The following is a 17,155-nucleotide window of genomic DNA, read 5'->3' on the forward strand; positions in this document are numbered from 1 at the left end:
TAGATTATTCAGGTTTTATTTCTACGTTGTAAACTTGTAATAAACTACAATTTGAATGAATTGATGAATTACAATTTACATTTACACTTGCCTACTACAATGAACGACAAAAAACAAAATGTACTTGATCGATAAACCAAAGACAAAGCTCGAAAAATTTTACTCTCTGCAGTAAACATGGCGTATTTATGGTTTATGTCATTATGTCTTTTATATGCAGTTTGTCATGTCATGTAGCGTGAAGCTATAAATAAGAAAAATAGTTTTGTGTTTGTGAATAAGATTAAGAAAAAATGTCACGCTAAATATAAAATTATTAGTCTTATCAAGATTTTAAAGAAGTTTTAGTGACTTTAATTGTAAAAAGTCGTCTTCAATAAACATTCTTCAAGATGATGTTAACAATGCATGGACTACCACCGAATGTATATATTTATTTCTTAAAAATGCTAATACCCTTTTTATTTTCTTTTTTATATTAATGTATTTTAATTTCAGGCTAAGTACAATGAGATTAAGACTCTAATAAAAGAAAAATGTAATCTAACCGATTTCATTCTTGGCACTTTGGGTGTTGATGGAGATAGAACGAAAAATGTAAGAGTAGGAGTAGCCTCTGATAGGGAAGGTGATATTATTATGAAGTATTTAGATGGGTATCGATATTCCGGACATGTATTGAGAATAGTTCCCATTGGAAAACCTGCTGTAAGTAAAACATGATTATGTACATCTATTGCACCTTTCATTATTGCCGGAGGACTATTTGGTAGAAATTAAACAAGTTGTATGAAATTTTATAACATATACAGTGGTAGATCCCGCAACAACAAAATTTGTTGGGTGCACAAATGGGCCGGGGCGATCAGTGCTATACCACGACCACATAGAAGATAGGTGTGACGCGGAAGTAATACCGCGTTTTGTCTGATCAGTGTAGTGCCGGAGGCCTAATTTTAGTCCTCTTTCCCTTCCCACCCTCTTCCTATTAGGATAGGATGGGAAGAGGAAGTGGATTTGGCGGAAGAGGGGACGCATAGGAAGGGGAAAAACATAACTAAGTCTAAGCAAAGGAGACTATGTATGATAAAATAGATTGTCTCAAGTTACTATAGAATTCCAGTGACACTTGTGTCAATGTATAATGTTGTTTCTTCTTTGTCAAAGGGAATAAAAAGATGAGGATAAAAGGTATTAATACAATTCACGTAATAGGAATTCTTTGGTTAGAATCTAATTATTGCAAGCTATTTTTTCAAACTACTTTGTTAGTTTTAAGTTAACATATAAATTCCAGAATGAAACACCTCAAGTGAATGTACCGGGTGACACTAGCTATCAGTGGCGTAACCAGCAGCCTGAGATGAATTATGGAAATCCAATGAATCCCGGCCAACAAGGTGCTTGGCCAGTACCGGCCAACCCACAATGGCAAAATACCCAACCAATACCACAGCAAGTGCCAATACAAAATAATTATGAATATGTTCAACCGATAGTTCCACAACAAAATTACTATCATGAGGTATGTGATGATTTAATATCTGGAAGGATTGAGGTCAAGAGATAGATTAAAAAAAAAAGAAGCAAAGCTGGTGGTCTAGTTATCATGTTCCCTTCCCACCCTTTCTTATAGGGAAACGATAGAGGATGCATAGGAAGGAAAAATAATCCACTTGTCTGTTGATTAAAGAATTCAGCTGGCCGCTTGCTTGTTTGCCACTTTATAGTTTTAAAAAAGCAAATATATTGTTAACTATTCTTCAATATTTAATTGTATTTTAGTTAGTACCCTTCATATATGAAATAGCTAGTAGCTTGACTAACAATGTCATTACAAAACTATTTTACTTCTAATATATAAAATTCTCGTGTTGCGGTGTTTGTGGTTAAACTCCTCCAAAACGGCTTTCCCGATTCTCATGAAATTTTGTGTGCATATTGGGTAGGCCTGAGAATCAGACATCTATTTTTCATACGGCTATTAAGTTATTTTTTTAACTGCGCGCGGACGGAGTCGCGGGCGACAGCTAGTAGTCTATAATTTCAGAACTAAACAACACTAAATTTGCTTTGCAATAATTTCATCAGCATTATATTATTTCTGAATGAACTAAACTTTTGTATATGTATAAAAAAAAACTAAATCTAAAACTAAAATATGTTTGTACTAACAGGAAAGATTTCCCCAAAATCGGGGATCGCAAGAAGTTTTTTCACATAATGTACCATCTAATTTGATTGAGGTTAGTATGAAGAACCATATTATTTTTTATCTTTATTTGTAACACTAGTCAAAAAGAAAAATTAGCCTGTTATAATTTTAAATACATTAAAAAAAACTAGATAGACATAGAGGATTTCTTAATTTATTTCTCCAGCCTCCAAGAGGTAATCAACCCAGGCCACATGCACCAGTTAACATAGTTATAACTGATCAACAACAAAACAGACAGCCAAACCAAGGAGGAAGATATCCAATCCAAGGTTACAATACTGACAAGCCGGTAAAATAATTTATACTAATATTTGAAATGAAATTTCAAGGCTCTTACAAACATATAAATAATGAGCGCCAAATAGAACCTTGGTAGTGCTTGATCTTAATAATTATATTTATAAAGTATATTGCTATATAAGCTTGTTTGATTGCAGCAGACTATGTCAAAACAAGGTTTCCAAGGGCCTTCGCACATGGACCCTCAGCCCACACAACCAGGAACAGGACATTTTCAAGGCCACCAATGGATTGCACATGTAAGTATTTTGTTCATTTTCTGCCTCCTACAAAGATCTTATTGTGAAAATTTGTATCTTTTTTTTAGTTTATATAAATTGATTGAAAATAATTTGATTTACATAGTTAGTGTTATATCAAGTTAAATTCTTTTAGGGACCACAAGATAATTCCAGATTCCAAAAACAGAATCCACCACATTTTGAGAAATCTTCTAACAAAATCTTGCAACCAGATAAAAGACAAAATGTACCTCACAACCAAGAAAGAAATATTGAACCTCAATATGAGAAAGGACAAAGGAGATTTTCGCCACCTCGAGATCAAAAGGATTCTAATCATGACCGCAGGGTGTCGCCACCTGGCCATAGAATTTCGCCAAATGGCCACAGAATTTCGCCAAATGGCCACAGAATTTTGCCATCTGGCCGAAGAATCTCACCGGCCCCAAGAAATTCTCAATTTAAGGATGGACGTCGATTTTCACCACAACGTCAAATCCATCCATCAGGACGCCAAATGTCGCCAACTGGACGTCAAAATATACAACCCGGAGGCCAAAACCAACCCGGACGTAGAATTTCACCACCAGGCCGTCGATTTTCACCACTAGGTCGTCATTTTACCCAATCCGATCACCAAAATTTGCAATCTGGACGTAGAAATTCTCCACCTGTTCGAAGAATTTCGCCACCGCCACGACAAATAGGACCTACTGGTCGTCCGATTTCGCTATCAGGTCGAAGAATGTCACCATCAGGACAAAGATTTTCGCCATCAGGTCGTCGAAATTCGCCATCGGGACGTCAATTTTCACCTTCAGGTCGAAGAATTTCACCTTCTGGTCGAAGAATTTCACCTCCTGGTCGAAGAATTTCACCTACTGGTCGAAGAATTTCACCTTCTGGACGAAGAATTTCACCTTTTGATCGAAGAATTTCACCACGAGGGCAAAGAATATCGCCTTCGGGACGGAGGATGTCGCCTATGGGACGTAAACATTCACCTTCTGAAAGGAGAATTTCACCAAGTGGACGAAGAATGTCTCCAGGTCATAGAACACCTCCAGAAAGAAGAGTTTCACCTGGACTTAGGATTGCTACAATGACTAAAGGTCCCCAAGGTAATTTTTTTTGCTGTCTCATTTATTTCTTCTCAATTATATTTTTTATATTTTCAATTAATCTACATTTAACTAAATAATATTTTGACCTGTCTTAGAAACCGGACGTAACATTTACGTATCTTTCAACTATCAAACCAGTTTTGATAATTATATTTTTATTAAGTTACATTGTTTTACCTTTATCAGGTGACAGACATATGACACAGAGAATGTCACCAGGCAAGCCCACAATGGGTAGGAAGATGTCACCTGGCAGACACATTTCTCCCAATCGTGGACCTCCGCCGAGGACATTTGATAGGTGAGTGTAGAATAGAAGTATTATTTCTAAGCAGTTGTGAAAGATACGTTGGATACATGTTGGTGGCAACTCAACTCGGAGATGAAGATTCAACTCGAGATGGATATAAGTTTTAATTGTATCTATTGGGGCAAATATAACTATATCTTACTAATATTATAAATGCGAATGTTTCGATGGCTGGATGGATGTTTGTTTGAAAGTATCTTTGGAACAGCTCAACACAGCTCAGCGGACGGAGTCGCAGGCAACAGTTAGTATTATATAATTATACAATAACTTTTGTTTAATATGACAAGGTACTCACCGTCACGCAAGCCAATGGACAATATACGTGGTGGTCCTAAAGATGTGAGACCCGCATTCGTCGCCATGACACAGGTTAGTGTACTATATAAGATTCTTTTTCTCAACTTCTTAGCTACATCACTTAATTTTATTTATAATATTTCCTTTTTCCTCTTATTGAATTTTCAGCAAAGTGTTAATTTCAGAATGACAATATATTTTACTATCTTTAATGTATTAATGTTGTATATATGTTAAATATTAGTAAGATTAATTTGTATGTAGATGATATGAAAATTATTTGAAATATTGAATGGAATCAATAGACGGATAATTCTCGATCTTACTGTACTAGTAAATGGGATGCAAAAGTAAAACCAGTGGTATGGGATACGTAAATATCGGCATTGAAATTTTAGGAATACGGAAAATAGCACCTAAAAAATAGGAGTCTATGTTATGTTACGGCTTTATACAAAGTTCCTTACAACTAATGAAATAACATCGTCACACGGAAGAGGATAACAATTCCAATATCGTAATAAATATCATTTAGAAAATCTGAGACAACTTCATGATTGTCTTTTCCATTTTCGTTATACCAACAGAGATACCTTATGGTTAGTAGAAGAATGAAAACGATACATCACGTCCAGCTATAAAATAGTAAGTCTATTGAAGAAAGTATCTTCTAGAACCGAAAACAAACTGTATAAAAAGTAAATTGGACATAAGAAGAATCATAAAAATAAGTTTTTATATAAAGAAACTGGAAATTTCTGAGATGAGACATAAAAAAATATATTGAAATTAAAAACCTTATATTCATTTCGAAAGCTTGCAAATCAATTCTACCAGAATAATTAACAAAAACAAAATAACTGTCTTAGATTCTATCATATACAATATTACGTACTAAGAAAAAGGAAAATCTAAAATATGTTAAAAAAACAAAACACATGAACTGTTAAAACCTTTGACTTTACACATTTTAGAAAATAATACATCGTTTCTTGCAAGGGTGTGCTCAAGGGATAAGACTTTCTTAGTACAAGTGCCGTTACCTTATTATGGTTCAAATAAAAGAAGAAAGATGTATCCATAAGACCTATTCCAAGTATACCGTATACGAAAATATGAAAATGCTGCGGGGGTAAATGAACGATCGTGATCTTTATTGGTCTAAACAAAATGATCCTTATATTGATTCGTATATAGGCAAGAAGGGATATCGTAATTATAAATATATAAGTGTTAGCAGTTACGAAAAATTTGATCCATTTTAAGAGACTGCTTCGACACATATTATTCTATCAAAACAAATGAGACATTAGCCATGAACTCGAATGTCAAATAATTCAATAATATTGAAGCTTGAAGAATTGGCTCAAGAATAAATGCAAATGCCTGTTCAGCAAATTGAATGGTACAAGTTCACAACAAACTACTCAACATTGGTTTGTGTTTTATGCCTAATAATTGAACCAAGATAACCATATTTCACATAATATTCTTGGATACACGAAAAACTTGCTATTCTTGAAAATTTCCTCAGGATTAATGAAGTCATGAAAGACATCTTACTAATATTATAATTCCTAATGTTTAGATGGATGTTTGTTTGAAGATATCTCCAGAACGGTTCAAAGGATCCCGATGAAATTTGGCATAGGTGTAGATCATAGTCTGGAAGAACACATAGGCACATATCTTTAAAGTGTTTTTATTTAATTCCGTGCGGACGGAGTCGCGTGCGACAGCTAGAATAATAAATGCTACAGCTTAACTCATAAATTGATAATTTAGTTTTAGAGAAATGTTGTGCCCTTTTGAAATAGCCAAAAAAAAAAACATTTTCGTTTAGAAAATTGATACACGGACAGTTGATTATCTGAAGGAACCAGGATTAAGATTCTTTTCTCATACTTGCGAAACTTCCAACTTGGGAGAACTACTAAAGATATAAAAACTATTGAAGATTTTAATACTCCAATATCGTACCTAAAGTGAAGTCGCATAAAGTAAAATCAGCATTAATTGTTTAAATTTTACTTGTTGAAATGTTTCATCATAGGGAATAGGGTCAGGGAGATCATGAAGTGACTGAAGGGAAGAAAAAACACCAGAACAATATTAATATAAACCCAAAGAAAAGCTTGTACAACCTATAAATACAGGATAAGTGAAATTTCTGGCAGATGGATAAAACTGTGTGATTATACATTTAGTGAAACTTTATAAGAATTCGAACAAAATCGTTCTTATGTTCCGAAGGTCTTTTGAATAATATAAAATGGTATATCTCTTTGACATCACTGCAAATACACACATAGATAATTAATATATCATAAATATCACATAGATAAATAATTTAAATAACCAGCATAATTGAGTTATAGTATGTTGAGTCGCTTAAGAATAGAAAAAATGACAAATATCCATTAAGAGGTCTTTCAGTGACATTCCCATTGATCTTGAAGGAAAGAAGCCATAGTTTCGTTAAAGAAACTAAAGCTATTTAAGAAAATTTATCCACAAATAAAGTTTAATGCAATTAATGTGACACTACAATAGGAATAAAAAATTTGTTAAATGAAAATGTGTTAAATGTTTACTATGTTCATTTAAATTTTTATTATTTTCTAGTTATGTATTTTTGTGTTTGCAAGTCTAATTTTAATTTACAGGCACAAAATCAACCTATGTACTCAGGTGGCTACCCTTCCAACAGCCGGGAAACTGAACAATATCCACCAGGTCCACGCAAAGGCGATCAACGGCCCAATTGGCAAGAAAGAGAAAAATCATATCAGCCTCCAGCGAAGCCAGTTGAAGACAGGCGAGATATACCTGGAGTGCAGAAGTATGAGTCGCGGAGGGGAGGGGATTATTCTAGGCCGGTTATAAATCAACCAGAAAACAAAGTTCTATCACCGGGTCGAATGTCACGTTCTCCGAATCGAAGAGACCGTTCTCCTGTTAGAGATCGGTACAGGAGAGATTCTCCATCACCAAGATCTCCACGTCGCTCCTGGGCATTGGAAAAACGGCGCAGTCCCAATAACATTGAACCACCTCCTCCACCGTCTTGGCCTGAACGTCAAGAAAACGTATACAAATCAAATCGTCAACACGATGAAGGGAATATCAAGAAACCTGTCTGGGAAAAACCTGAAGTCCGTCAAAAAGAAGAAGTTAATCCAACATTCTTCCGCAAAGATCATCGTAGTTACGATCGTGGAGATAAAAAATATTTTGAAATCCCATCACGAAGTCAGTGGGATTCACATCATCAACCTAATCAAACAAACAAGGATGAGCTTCGTGATCGATCACCACTTCGGTCGAGACCGTACTCACCAAATAAAAACGAATCGAAATTACCTCGCGAAGATTATGATATGAAACGCCGGAATGAATTTCAACAACAAGGTTCTCGATATCAAGAACCGCGAGTGGAGCGATACCAGAAAAGAGAAAATATCAAGGACGATTATGACGAATTCCACCATAAAAGCCGTCAAAGCTTCGAAAACAGAGAAGAAAATTTGTGCAAGGAACAGGAAAATATAGATAGAGAACTAGAAGATGTCTACGAAAGAGCCGCTGAATTAACAAGAAAAACTGATGAATATAAAAGAAAGATAAATTCAAATACAAGACTTACCTCTGTTGGTGATCAACGTCGCCCAGAAGATGATGATTTTAAAAATGTAAAAGTAGCGCCTGCCAAGCAAGATTTTTACCAAGCTTCTCACTCGAAGTTTGATAAAAATCCAAGACAAGTGGATGAAAAGTTTAGTGTTGATTTATCCCCGGCTGTTCAATATAAAAGAGATAAAGCAGTTGATGACCTAACAAGAAAAGTATTATTGAAATTTGCTCCACATTTCAAAGGAAAAATTAGAGATGATATTGAAGAACAACTCAAGATTATAATAGAAGACATGATTTTTGAAATGTTTGGCGACAAAGACGTGTCATTTATAGAAATCGTCATCAAGTTCGAGGAAAGACACGGCATCAAGGGTATGGAGAAGATATTCGACAAAGTTATATCGAAGTTTCCGATAGAAATCAGGGTGATGAAGCGGTCTGCACCAGGTAAGCTCATCTTCCATTGTGTTTTATAAAGAAGCCTGAATGGATTTTTGTGAACAACTATGTTTATGAATTTTTATCAACAGCATGGAAGTATATACAAGTAATATTCTAAAGGCATTGAAGAACGCGAAAACGGAAATGTTTTCATATTAATCTTTTCTCTAATTACAGTACTATGTAAATGTAAATACCCTCATATGTACTATGTAAATACCCTCATTTCTGATTATAAAGTTATACTCAGAACACTCGTCCGTTACCGTTTGTATGAATCCACTCATTACTTGATGAACATGATTGAAACCATACTCAATGGTGTTTTGAAATACGCCAATATTAACTATCATCTTGTCATAATGATAAAGACATGACCACTTTCCACTTGCGACAATAACGTCGTGTCAAATGTTTTTCTACGTGTGTTTCTACCTTTTGAATTCCTACTTCTTATTTAATTAACCAATGCTCTGTTGGGTTTATATAGTTAAATGGATTTGAAGTTGATACGTTTTTGAGGTTTTAAATTCTATTCGAGATAAATTTTATTTTGAGTTTTATAATTATTAAAACCGATACAAAGATTCATGAAAAAGTATAACTACTTTCTATTACAAAGTCATTGTGAGGAATTGTTGAGTTAACTTGGGTGTTTGTGAATATTATTTTAACTTAAAATATCAATATAAATGCGAATGTTTAGATGGATGGATGTATGTTTGCTACAAAATATCTCCAGAAAGGTTCAACGGATCTCGATGAAATTTGTCATGGATATAGAACATAGTCTGGAAGAACACATAGGCTACTAATTAAGGTTTTTTAATTCCGTGCGGTCGGAGTCGCCGGCGACAGCTAGTACTTAATATAATTAATATAAGCGTAGACACACACTTAATAAGCGTAGACACACACTTATTTATAACACAGGATCGTAGTAATCACGGCATATCTTACTAATATTATAAATGCGAATGTTTGGATGGATGGTTGGATGGATGCTTATTTGTTTGAAGGTATCTCCGGAACGGCTCAACGGATCTTGGTGGAATTTGGCATAGATGTTGAGCATAGTCTGGAAGAACACATAGGCTACTTATTTAATTTTTTTTAATTTCGCGTGGACGGAGTCGTGGGCGACAGCTAGTTTTTAATAATTCTTTTAGTAATAAAAGGCATTATACTTCCTACATTCTTTAGGCGATATAATATTAAAAGAGGTGAGTAAATTGAAAAAAGTTGTTATGCGAGAAAGGGACAAATTTGCAAGCCAATAGCAGCAAAGATGGAATGTTGGCATAACGGTAATTTAGAGCCAATGATGAAGGTCTTCGTTGTCGTTTGAGCATTTGAATTTTTGACATTTGTAACTGATAGTTTTACGCAACGTAAACAATAAAACGAAGAAATTTAATGCGGATGAAGCCGCAAGGGAACTGCTTGAACTGAGTATTAGATAATTCCCCTCCGCTGGACACGTTAAATATTACGTCTATACACCAGGGACCACTTTTAATACGCGGAATGTGCTGTTTCAGACATGTCGAAAAGTTCCGTCGAAATTGCAAGAAGTATTTCTCCAGTCAGTATGAGAGGTAATTCCTTTTTACACACAATCATCTATCGTTAATTACCTTATCGACTAATATTATTTTGTATGTATTTCATTTTCATTTTTACAGACAATGTATTACCCGAAGAAACGAAAAGTAAGTTATTCTTTAATACGACTAGTTGTTGCGCGCTAGGTTTTGGAATTGATTTTTTTTATTTGACCAGTTCCAGATTGGGATATTAGAGGTATGGCTACGGCGCAAGAGTTTGATCAGGCGTCTGTCATGGCGCCTGTTCTTCCGATGGTTCCCATGATGTTCCCTATGATAATGGCGCCTGTGGAACCAACCCCTAACATCCAAGAGGACTGGGTAGAAGAAGGGTATTGCTTGTATTTGTGTAAGGACAATTTTGAAACTTTCATCGACAAACAAGTGCAATATTTGAAAGAATTCATTGTGAAAAGTATAATAGACGCTACAGAAACCAGTAACGATGGTTGGACGCCAGATTTGACGTTGAGAGGAGTGCAGAACGAAATACAGTACGTGGTGTGGACTCGCGATGAATTGTCTAAGAATTGGTTGTTGAAGCTTGATTTTTCGAAATTCGGCTATTTTAATGTTATAATTTATACATCACAAGATTTCGCAAATGAGCGTGCCGCTATTTGGCTTCCGGGTCATCCGAAAAAAAGAAGTATACCACCCTTGAAAAAACTTATAATGCAGAATAAACATTTAGACAACGTTAATATCCAAACGTGGAAATTAGTTAGAGAGATCATCATCGAGAAAGGGACGAGGTTATACGTTGATATGCCTCCGTCTTCGTCTCGAGCTTTGGAAAAGTATAATATGTCTTTAAGTTACGAACTTCAGAAAGTTCAAGTGTTCCTGAGAGCGATCGCAATCGACAAGGATGCGTTTGACGCCGGTCTGAAAGAGATATCAGCAATAGGTTCTTCAAATCTGTACCAGAAGAATGCTCCGATGCCGGCCATCGATGCAGAAGCACCAAACGTTATTAAACTTTGTCTAGACAATACACCTGTTAGCGTGTCCACCGCTCGGAAAATTAAAGAAGAATTGATATTGCAAATATATAAACATATTAAGGACGGCGGCCAAAGTAAAATAGATTTCCTCAAATACGGATACTGTAAGCCGGGTTACTTTTGCGTTATTCCTGAAAATACGGAAACAGCGAAGTGGGTGAAGAGTATACGTATGCGTAAATTCAATAATCACACGATTACGGTTTGTGACGCCGAAAAGGTAAGCGTTAAATATATTACGATGACGTGTCTATTGCCGTACGAACAGTGCTTAACTCCGAAAAAGGTAATAGAAAAGTTTAAGATATGCAATGGTGGTGTAAGAGGGCTCAAGTTTAATCTATGGAAGAATGGTCTCGTTTTCTCAACGAAAAACAATACAAAAATGTGCTATCGCGCTGACGTCGATCTCGAGTCTGTTGAATCACTTATAAAATTAAATTTTTGTCTCGATTACTCGAAAGATCGTAGTAAAAATGAAACTGTTCATATGAAATGTCACTATAAAGTTAAAAATCTTAAAGACATGATAAAACAATTTAAAGAAGAAACGACGGATACTACGCACGTTATCAATATGGATATATCATCTGAAGAAGAAGATGTAATTTGTCTTGATTAAGTTAACATCGTGTGTGAATATTGTTAGTAGTACATATATTTTTTTTTTAAATGTCCATTAATAATTGTTTGTAAGCTAAGTAAATTAAAATTTTAATTACCAGAAGTAATAGCCTATTTTTTATCAACACAATACGTAAAACATGCACAAAATATTTAGAATCATTTATATCTTCCTTAAAAGGAATAATTTCATAAAATTGAGTAGGTATCATAATTATTATTAATTAGTTCAATTTGTTATTCTATGCGTAGCTTATATTAATTGAATGCAAATCGATTTTTCATTGCTCTGGTGTCAAATTCGGAAGATTCAATTAGTCTTCATTTATAAATTAGTTGACATTAGTAACCCATGTCTTCATTTTTCAATGGATAGTAATAGATAGTGTGTGACGTATTACCGATTACTATTTTTTTTTATTCCGTTAAGGGGAAAAGGCTTTCATTAAGCACATCGTAAATCAGCCATTAATATAAGTTGTTTCAATTATTTTTTTTTAAAGATGTCATCTTCGAATATGATTGAAAGAAAAAAAGGTAAGTTATAAGTCAGTAAATTTACTATCAATTATCAATTTCATTGATTTAAATACTTTTCGAGTAAAATAAATTACTCTGTATTATTTATAATTACTACTTATAAATTACTTCCGGTATCTTTGTGTCGCTTTCCTTACAATAGTTGGTTGCTGATTTTTTTTTACGTTTGCACTTTTTTAGTTAGGTCGAGAAGAATGTGGAGAGTTCTCAGGACGATCGTAATGGGATTCGAAGAAAGTATGGAATTTATATTTCAAAGGTATATTTATTTAATATTTCATCCATTTTGATAATTAAACGTTACTTTTACTTATTAGCAATTTTTTACAGATACCCACAAATTTTAGTTTCAGTCAAGAACATCGAATTTGTGGCATTCGTGTAATCGTGCATTTCCTGATCGACTTTGATTTATCTTGGTCCACCTATACACTATCTTCGGTAAGTATTTCTACAAGAAAATGTAAGTTTTTTAGTTAGTATTTTAAGTTAGCTGTTGGAATCTACGATGGACAGAATCACGTAATTAGGTCAGATTCCTTACGACCTTTTACAGATCGTAACGTATTCCTGATATTAATTGCAGCTAAAATTGTACACAAATATGTTGTATTTGTGATTTATAGGGGCCTATTTCACGGGTGGATATGAATTAAGAGGTAGGTGGTTCAACTTCGTTGTTAAAGTACTCTAAATTCAGTCTTTTTTAGGATTCAAGCAAATCTTGTGTTCTTTACGTGACATGTTGGGTGCCGTCGTATAAACCTAAAAAGTGGAATACTCCAAACGGAGTAGTGTTTATAGGTCGTATATGAGTTTTTTGGCAGATGAGAATGTAGCGGAGATTCCGGACGTTTTATTTATTGATCCTGGTTGCTGATTATCGTTGTTATAGCACTTACTTATACGCAGGTTGCTGCTCGTCATCATATATGTCGATTTGAAAACGATTTTAATACATTACATCAGGATCTCAATAAAGATGCTTTCGTAACGGAAGCCACGAAAATGTTTACTTTAATTATATTTAAATTTAGGTATTACTACTTGTTCTCAGAGAACTTCGTGCTGCTTTTCGGCGATGTATAATTCATGAAATGAATTTTTGTCTAAATTTTAGCTTACATGGGTGTTAATCGAATATATGAACTATTAGTGCCATGTATTTCAGAATTTAGTGACTGCTTGTGTACTTAAAGTTGGATAAAATGTTTTTTGGGCCTTTCATATACAAGGAAATGTAAATCTTCGAAACTAATAGTGTACACTTGCGTCCCGAGTATCGCGTAGCGCGCGCTACGTATACACGGGCTTCGACACGAGTTGTCTCTTCAGTCAATATTGACATCATGTCAACTGTATATGTTTGTTTCGCCATCTTGAAAAGCACAGCTACTTCTCTCGCGAGGATTTCAACAAACAGGTTGTGATAGACTAGTTTTGGCGACTAAAGAACAAAATGTCGAGAAGGCGTGCTTTTATACGAACATCTAGGACATTGTATTACGTAAGTCGCTTACCGACTGAAATCGGCGGGTTTCGAAGATTGACGTTGCCTTGAGTACGAAGAGTCTTATAGTAAAAACAAAAGTTAAAGATGCATAAATAACCTTTGCGTTTAAAAAAGAGGGAGAGGATCTAAGGGATGAAGTCTTGCGTTCTGTGTCACATTTTACTTACATGAACTATGATTTATTACAGGAGCAAAAGTTTTCTCTAAACCGAAGTTTATTCGAGAAGGACCGATGAGAAATTCTGTCGCTATGAAGAGAACTAAACCAATGGATATGCGGGAACCAGCTAAAAGACCAATGAGATACGACCCAACTCTAAACAAAGTACCAGCGAAAAGATTACTTCCAGTTAAGAAGGTCGCTACGAAACAAGTTATAAAAAAAGATGTGCTAACCAAAAACAGCGGAGCTGTCATTGTAGGCAAACCAGTATTAAATAAAGACCTAATTAGAAAAGCGCCAGAAACGAAGCCCACAGCAGGAGAAACATCTGTTAAAAAGACACCAGAGCAGTCCAAGAGTGAAGATTCAAAAAGTATTCCTGCCACATCGAAAACTAGTACATCTTCTTCAACAACTAAAGCAGGTAAAACTATCTATATTAAAAACTATTTTATTTTTTGTTATAAATGTAGATAAAAAATCTTTTAATTTTTTTGTACCTCTAGTAACAAAAGCAGTGGTTAAAGAAGAACGGAAAGACGATGCTAAAGACAAGGCTCGAGAGGAATATCAAGAGCTCAGTCCTCTGTTGTCTTGTGCGTTGGATTCTGAACTCGAAGATATTATGATTAAGGTCAGATTTTTTTTTCTCTTCACAAGTCAAAAGTAACTTAAAATATTTTTATCGTAAATATTATTTAGTTCATATATTGATACCAGAAAAAGAAATCAAATAATTATTGGAAAGAAAAGCAAATGCGTGTATTAAACATATTTTATATCTCTCTTTTGTGCCTCCCTGCTCTTGTAAATAAACACCTTGATTTCAAACTGTGTAGACTTTGTTCATAAAGTTTAGTTTTTAATTTGAAAAAAAAACGTATAGATTCATTTTCTATGAACATAGGTGTGGCAAGAACTCCCCGACGAACCCTCAAGCAAGGCAGAAGAGCATGTCGTTGAGAAGATTCGTAACGAAGCTGGTGATGATTTGAGAAACGTGAGTATAAAAACAATAGAAGCGAAAGAAAAGCCAAGAAGATTGTTAAAACAACAAGTAAAAGAGAAAGTAGACGTAAGAATGTCAAGTCAATGGTGACAAGAAGGAGTTCTAAAATGAATAATGATAAATTAGTTAAACAGATATTTCTTGTTCTCAAATGTTTAACAAAAATATCTTCCTTTTCAGGTAATAGGATTGAATATTACCAAGAGATTATTGAATATAACCAACAGTTTATATGCAAAGGTAATTTAATGTATATTCGGAGCCTATTCAATACTATACAAACAACAAAATCTTTCCTCTTTATATTACTAGCATTTACATTAACATTACTACCATGCAGTAAACAGATATTGGTTTACTAGGTTTTCTTATTTTTTTTTAATTTGACTAGCTTTTACCCGCGACTCCGTCCGCACAGAATAAAAAATAGAAAACAGGGTAAAAATTATCCTATGTCCGTTTCCTGGTTCTAAGCTACCTGCCCACCAATTTTCAGTCAAATCGATTCAGCCGTTCTTGAGTTATAAATAGTGTAACTAACACGACTTTCTTTTATATATATATAAGATTAAGATAGAATAGTTAAATATTTAAAAATTACTCCCAAGTAGGGCTAGCGACAGGCAGCCGGCAAGTCGTAAAAACTAAAGCAAAAACTTAAAGGTTTTATAACCTTATGTGCCGATCCCACGTGAGTGGAAAAGGCCAGGGAGATGATGATGATAAGTAAAATGTAATAGTTGTGGACGATGGTGCCTGCCGCGGCACGTGGTAGACGTTAGCTCCTAATAGCCATAGAGCAATGTTAGAGCGAGTTTCCCACTGTTTAGTTGTAGCCAATAGTAAAGCCAACTCGTAGTTACCGTCAAATATTAAAATGAATATATTTTACAGTTAATCTTTAATATGCGTCCCGAAAGAGGTGCCCTGATGGACTTTATTAAGAAATACAAATTGAAAACATTTAAACGTATAAGCGACGAGTCCCCAATCTTCGCAGCACAATTCAGCAATTACGAAGACTACGATCGCGTTTGTAAAGATAGAGTTGTTTATTGTGGTAAGTATTAAAAAGTGCCATTATCTTTGAAACAGAACAAGGAACATAAGAAATTAGATGTCCTTTATTTAAATAACTAATAAATTAAAATCGCTTTAAATTTTCAGTTTAAACATAAATACATATATTATATACATGTAAATTATGTTTCCACAGGTGAAGTTAGAGTAAATGTGAAAGCATGCTACAACTACAGAACGTGTCCGCTGAATTTGAGAACCGTTTTCAGCCAACACGATAAAAATACAACAAATAGTAATAATGACAAAGAAAGTGACGTAAAATTAACAAATGAAGCGTCTGAAGGGAAAATACCTGTCAAAAATAAAGAAAGCGATAAAATACAAGATGTTAAAAGTAATGAAACATCAACCAATGTTTCTGTCAAAACTGAAACTACTAATGAAACAAAGTCCGTCACAAACATTGGAACCAAAATTGACAGAATTATAATTAAAATAGAAAAAGAAGAGGATGGTGGAAATAACGATATAAAAGGTGACAAAATAAACAAGTCAGAAATAATGCAAATAGCACAAGTTAAAATTGAACCAACAGAACAAAAAGAAGGAAACAATAAGGTTGATGAAGTGAATAAATCACAAACAGGAAATACTGAAGTGCAAGTTACACAAACAAATATCAACATACCAAATGAAATCCAAGTTAAAACTGAACCATCACAAGACAAGGAAGAAAATGAAAAAGTTGACAAAGCAAATGAAGAACAAATTGATAACTTACAAACAATAACCCAAGAAGCAATAACACAAACAAATATCAAACAAGAAAAGGAAAGCAATGAAAAGTTTGAAATGAAAGATGACGAAAAAAAATTAAAAGAAACAATTAATGAAATCGAAGCAATTGAGGAACCAGATGTTCTTGCGTTGATTTCTGAGGGAATCGTTTTAGACGAGTGCAGTGGCTCCGATATAGAGTAATTTTATTATAAAAATATTGTAACATTCATGTTAATATAAGTTTACATAATAAAGTTGATTAACATTTTAAATACATTTTATTAGATGTAAATGTTTATAATTGTAATGTAAAAATTATTAGCTTAAAGTATTCATTGT

At 34.2% G+C, this 17,155-nt stretch overlaps 2 protein-coding genes across 2 annotated transcripts; both read left to right on the top strand.

The window, feature by feature from the left end:
• Positions 1-222: 222 nt before the first annotated feature.
• Positions 223-17,017, top strand: LOC106708023. Its single transcript, XM_045684673.1, has 16 exons — positions 223-425; positions 499-708; positions 1,298-1,525; positions 2,178-2,246; positions 2,382-2,507; positions 2,656-2,757; positions 2,894-3,860; positions 4,050-4,164; positions 4,464-4,545; positions 7,140-8,556; positions 14,030-14,428; positions 14,511-14,638; positions 14,912-15,004; positions 15,194-15,253; positions 15,908-16,073; positions 16,230-17,017. Exons 1-16 carry the CDS (start codon positions 393-395, stop codon positions 17,015-17,017), a joined length of 4,983 nt encoding a protein of 1,660 aa, XP_045540629.1. The 5' UTR covers positions 223-392.
• Positions 10,155-11,811, top strand: LOC123722568. Its single transcript, XM_045684817.1, has 2 exons — positions 10,155-10,262; positions 10,333-11,811. The coding sequence occupies exons 1-2, from the start codon at positions 10,211-10,213 to the stop codon at positions 11,784-11,786; spliced, it is 1,506 nt and encodes a 501-aa protein (XP_045540773.1). The 5' UTR covers positions 10,155-10,210; the 3' UTR covers positions 11,787-11,811.
• Positions 17,018-17,155: the final 138 nt, after the last annotated feature.

Source organism: Papilio machaon, chromosome 27, assembly GCF_912999745.1.
Source record: "Papilio machaon chromosome 27, ilPapMach1.1, whole genome shotgun sequence".
Lineage (NCBI taxonomy): Eukaryota > Metazoa > Arthropoda > Insecta > Lepidoptera > Papilionidae > Papilio > Papilio machaon.

Bases quoted from the DNA above. Each gene is read 5' to 3' on its own strand.
- LOC106708023 (XM_045684673.1), top strand. From the start codon at position 393: ATGATGTTAACAATGCATGGACTACCACCGAAT. The intron at 426-498 runs GTATATATTTAT...TTTTAATTTCAG, and splicing joins TGCATGGACTACCACCGAAT to GCTAAGTACAATGAGATTAA. The intron at 2,508-2,655 runs GTAAAATAATTT...GTTTGATTGCAG, and splicing joins GTTACAATACTGACAAGCCG to CAGACTATGTCAAAACAAGG.
- LOC123722568 (XM_045684817.1), top strand. From the start codon at position 10,211: ATGTATTTCATTTTCATTTTTACAGACAATGTATTACCCGAAGAAACG. The intron at 10,263-10,332 runs GTAAGTTATTCT...TTATTTGACCAG, and splicing joins ATTACCCGAAGAAACGAAAA to TTCCAGATTGGGATATTAGA.